At 50.2% G+C, this 3,932-nt stretch overlaps 1 protein-coding gene across 1 annotated transcript; it reads left to right on the forward strand.

Moving 5' to 3' along the window:
• Window positions 1-1,986: 1,986 nt before the first annotated feature.
• On the forward strand, window positions 1,987-3,108 carry LOC101307735. The gene has a single exon (XM_004308157.1). The coding sequence runs from the start codon at window positions 1,987-1,989 to the stop codon at window positions 3,106-3,108; it is 1,122 nt and encodes a 373-aa protein (XP_004308205.1).
• The last annotated feature ends 824 nt before the right edge of the window (window positions 3,109-3,932 follow it).

Genomic DNA, 3,932 nt, shown 5'->3' on the forward strand with positions numbered 1-3,932 from the left:
GTCTATTTATTTACTTTTACATTTTTTTTCACCCCCTGCTGGTCCTCACACGAATTTCAGTTATATAATTGGCTAGGAACACCACATGGCAATGTGGTGTTTCGAGTACAGGAAATAATTACTCATGTCTATGTTCCACCACTTCATCTTTTGAGTTTGGTTTAGTTTTTTTGGTAGAACTGGAAACAAAGAAATGGTAAATAGCCTTCTTAGTTCCAGGGTTTATTAAAAAGAAAATAAGATTACAAGAGGAGGGGAGGGGAAATAACACCAAACCTCTTGTAGTCGGTTGTGTATAAAACAACCTCCCAAGCCCGTAAACCAGCGGGCATTCCACCAAAACCGAGGCCGCCTCGAGGTACCCGCCAATAAGTAGGGTGGGCCGGCCTTGACCTCGGAGACAGTATTGGGCTGGGAGTGGTTTCAAAAGGCATAAGGGAGCTGTGTGTGAAGTAGCAGCAAAGGCAGTTGTCCCACATCGTTTCTCAAGTAAAGAGAACCCACTCTGAGCCATAAATATGGGCCAGCCACTAGTTTGTCAGGTATAATAACTACCTTCAGTAATTGCTCTCTACCACAAGATACTAACTTAAGCTTTGGAGAAGGAAAGACCGGAAATCCTTGTTATTGCAGGTCAGCAAGAGGACAGCCAACCATCTGCCAGACACGCCATCAGTTTCTGCGAACCCATCAGGGATCGTACAGAAACATTTGGCGCCATCTGTGGGAAACTTTACAAAAAGCCAGTGTGACTCGATGACTGACTTAACCGAGCAGCAAGAGCAAGAGGCGGGACTGCAAGAGCAGAGGGAGGCGATATACGGAAGGACCCCAGAAAGAGCAAGGGGAAATTCAAGAATGGCGGGGAGAACCTCACGGGATGAAACACCAGAATATGTGCCGAGAGATCTCAACCCCCAAGAGGTAGCCGAGATGTTGGAGGATATGAGGACACAAATCGCCCGGCTAGAGCGGCAAAGTGTCCAAGATCGAATAGAAGCTTCCGGGAGGGAGCGTAGGTTGGAAAAGGAAAACGCAACTCTCGTAAATGCGCTAGCTCGAGGAGTTGAGCGCTAGGAGGCACTGGATCAGGTGGGAGAAACAGACCGAGCGGCGACGTCTCGCCAGACAGGCGCCCCGGTGGGAACAGGCCGCAGGACAGTGCACATAGGAACGAATTTGTTCCCGGACGAAATGAGGGATGAGGGACCGCCGCCCCTGCCCGAACCGATCCTAGAAATCCAAGTTAGGAGGCCGGGAGAGATGGAAGAAACCCTAAGAGCTATCCGGGATAGCGTGGCAAGTTTGGCAGACCGAATCTTGGACGCTGAGAGAAGAGGGGCACGGAACCAGCCCTGCGCGAGTTTCAAAGAAAGAGGGGGACCATTCACAAGAGTGATCACCCAGTCTGTCCGATCAAGCACAGCCAAGCCGTTGAAGCTTAGCTACAACGGGGTCCGAGATCCCTACCTATTCTTTGATAGCTTCAAGTCTCACACGAACGCTAAAGGATACTCGGACGCGATATGCTGCAATATGTTCCAGGAAACCTTAGCAGGGGAAGTGCTCAGTTGATTTTATGAGCTCTCGACGAACTCGATCGATTGCTTCCGGGATCTGGTGGACAGGTTTGTCAATAGGTTCATTCTACGGATGGACGAGCAGAATACCGCCCAACTGTTCAAAGTACAACAAGATAGAGGAGAGGGGTTGAAAGCTTTTGTGAACCGCTGGCAAGCGGCCACAGCTAGAGTCAGGACATTCGACATGAAGGTTGCCGAGGAGGCGTTCATTCAAGGACTGCTTCCCGGGAAGTTCATGTATGCAATAAAAATCGAAAATCCGCAAGGCTATGACGAGCTTATGGAAATGGCGGTCCGGCATGCCCAGGCAGACCATGACACTTATGGGGGGACCTCGGTCGGGAAAAGGAAGGTCGAAGGGAGAGGTTCCTCGGTGCAAGTGGTCTAGGAGGTCAGGGTTTGGATGGGAGAGCAAGAGCTAAACTCGTACTCTTCTGGAAAGAGACATAAAGAGAGGAACGGGAGGAAGGCAGGGAAGCAATATAGCGCTCACGGGAAGGCAAAGAGCCCCTACCAAGATACCGGGTATACAAGGATGGCGCCGGCAGCAAAAGAGCAGTTCTCAACGCTCAACGCCACCTACGAGGCGATATGGAATGAAAATAAGTCTGCCATTCCACCTCCCCCTGCTAGGAAGTTCCCCGAGTCCTCAAGCCTCACCAAAGAAGACACGGGAAAATTTTGTGGGTACCACGGGGAGGCAAGTCACCAAATAAATAACTGCATTGAGCTAAAGAGGGCGGTTGAGGGCCGATTGAAAGAAGGAAAATTGCAGCAGTATGTGCCCGGTCAGAGGCATGTCGGAGGAATCGAAGTGTATGGGACGATTAACACGATTCATGGCGGGTCCCGTATAGATAATAGGAGCAACAAGGCAAAAAGGCAGTGTACGGGATCCAGGGATGGCCGGGAGGTATTTGCATTTGGAAGTAGCAATAATCAGCAAGTGACCACCGGCTGGAAATCCGTTACCTTCCTGGAAGAGGAAGAGGAAGGGATAAGGCCGCATGAGGACCCGTTTCTAGTAACATTGCAACTCGATCACTATATCACGAAGAATATCCTGATTGAGACAGGAGCCTCAGTCAACGTGCTGTTCAGAAGTGCCTGGAAAGGACTGCATCGAGGAAGTAACAAGTTGATACAAGACCACGAGCCGTTAATCAGTTTCTCGGGCGATGTCGTTCAGCCCCTCGGATCGGACAACTTTGGGGTAAGCATGGAAGGCCGAGAAGGAGTCGCCCGGGCGATAGTGGAATTTATTGTGGTGGACTGTGAGTCGTCTTACAACGGGATATTAGGAAGGCCCGCCTTGTTGAAGCTGAAGTCTTTTGTCGCTGGCCACATGTTGATGATGAAGGTTCCAACCCCAACAGGAGTCATTACGATCCGGGGAGACCAGGGGGCGGCAAGGAGTTGTTATGCGATAGACAATGGGAGGAAGAGATCTGAGGTTCTATTGGCGAGCCAGGCCATGGCATCCCCCTCGGACCCTTACATGGATCCCAGGGATGATACCGACTAGGATGAAGAGCGCCCGGGGTCGGCTGAAGAGACAGAAATGGTCTCAATCTTAGATGAGTTCCCCGGTCGGGAAGTAACCATCGGGACGGGGCAGGCACCCGGAGTAAGAGCAGCCCTGGTAAAGTTCTTGAAAAGAAACAGTGGGGCATTCTCTTGGACGTACAAAGACATGCTCGGGATATCAAGCAGCATTGTGACACACCGGCTTGGGATCGAGAAGGGATTCCCTCCCGTGAGGCAAAAGCGAAGGACGTTTAAGCTAGAAAAGTACGAAGCAATGAGGGGGGAAGTACAAAAGTTAATAGACATCAAGTTTATACGGGAGGTCAGATACCCCTAGTGGTTGGCCAATGTGGTCATGGTTCTAAAGAAGTCAACATGACAGTGGAGGATGTGTGTAGATTACTCAAATCTCAACAGAGCATGCCCAAAGGACAGCTTCCTGCTCCCATGAATAGATCAACTGGTGGACCCCACGTCCGGATTCGAATTGTTGAGCTTTATGGACGCCTATGCGGGCTATAACCAGATCCAAATGGATCCAAGGGATGAGGAGCGTACAGCTTTCACGACCGATAGGGGCTTTTATTGCTATAAGGTAATGCCTTTCGGACTGAAGAATGCGGGAGCGACTTACCAGCGACTGATGAATGTCATGTTAGCCGAGTACCTCGAGAAAATAATGGAGGTATATGTCGATGACATGCTGGTCAAAAGTCTAAAGGCCGAGGAGCATGTAGGGCATCTTGAGAAAGTCTTCGAAGTCATAAAGAGGTTCGGGATGAGGCTAAACCCTCAGAAATGCATCTTTGGGGTTGTTAAAGG

This window comes from Fragaria vesca, linkage group LG7, assembly GCF_000184155.1.
Source record: "Fragaria vesca subsp. vesca linkage group LG7, FraVesHawaii_1.0, whole genome shotgun sequence".
Classification (NCBI taxonomy): domain Eukaryota; kingdom Viridiplantae; phylum Streptophyta; class Magnoliopsida; order Rosales; family Rosaceae; genus Fragaria; species Fragaria vesca.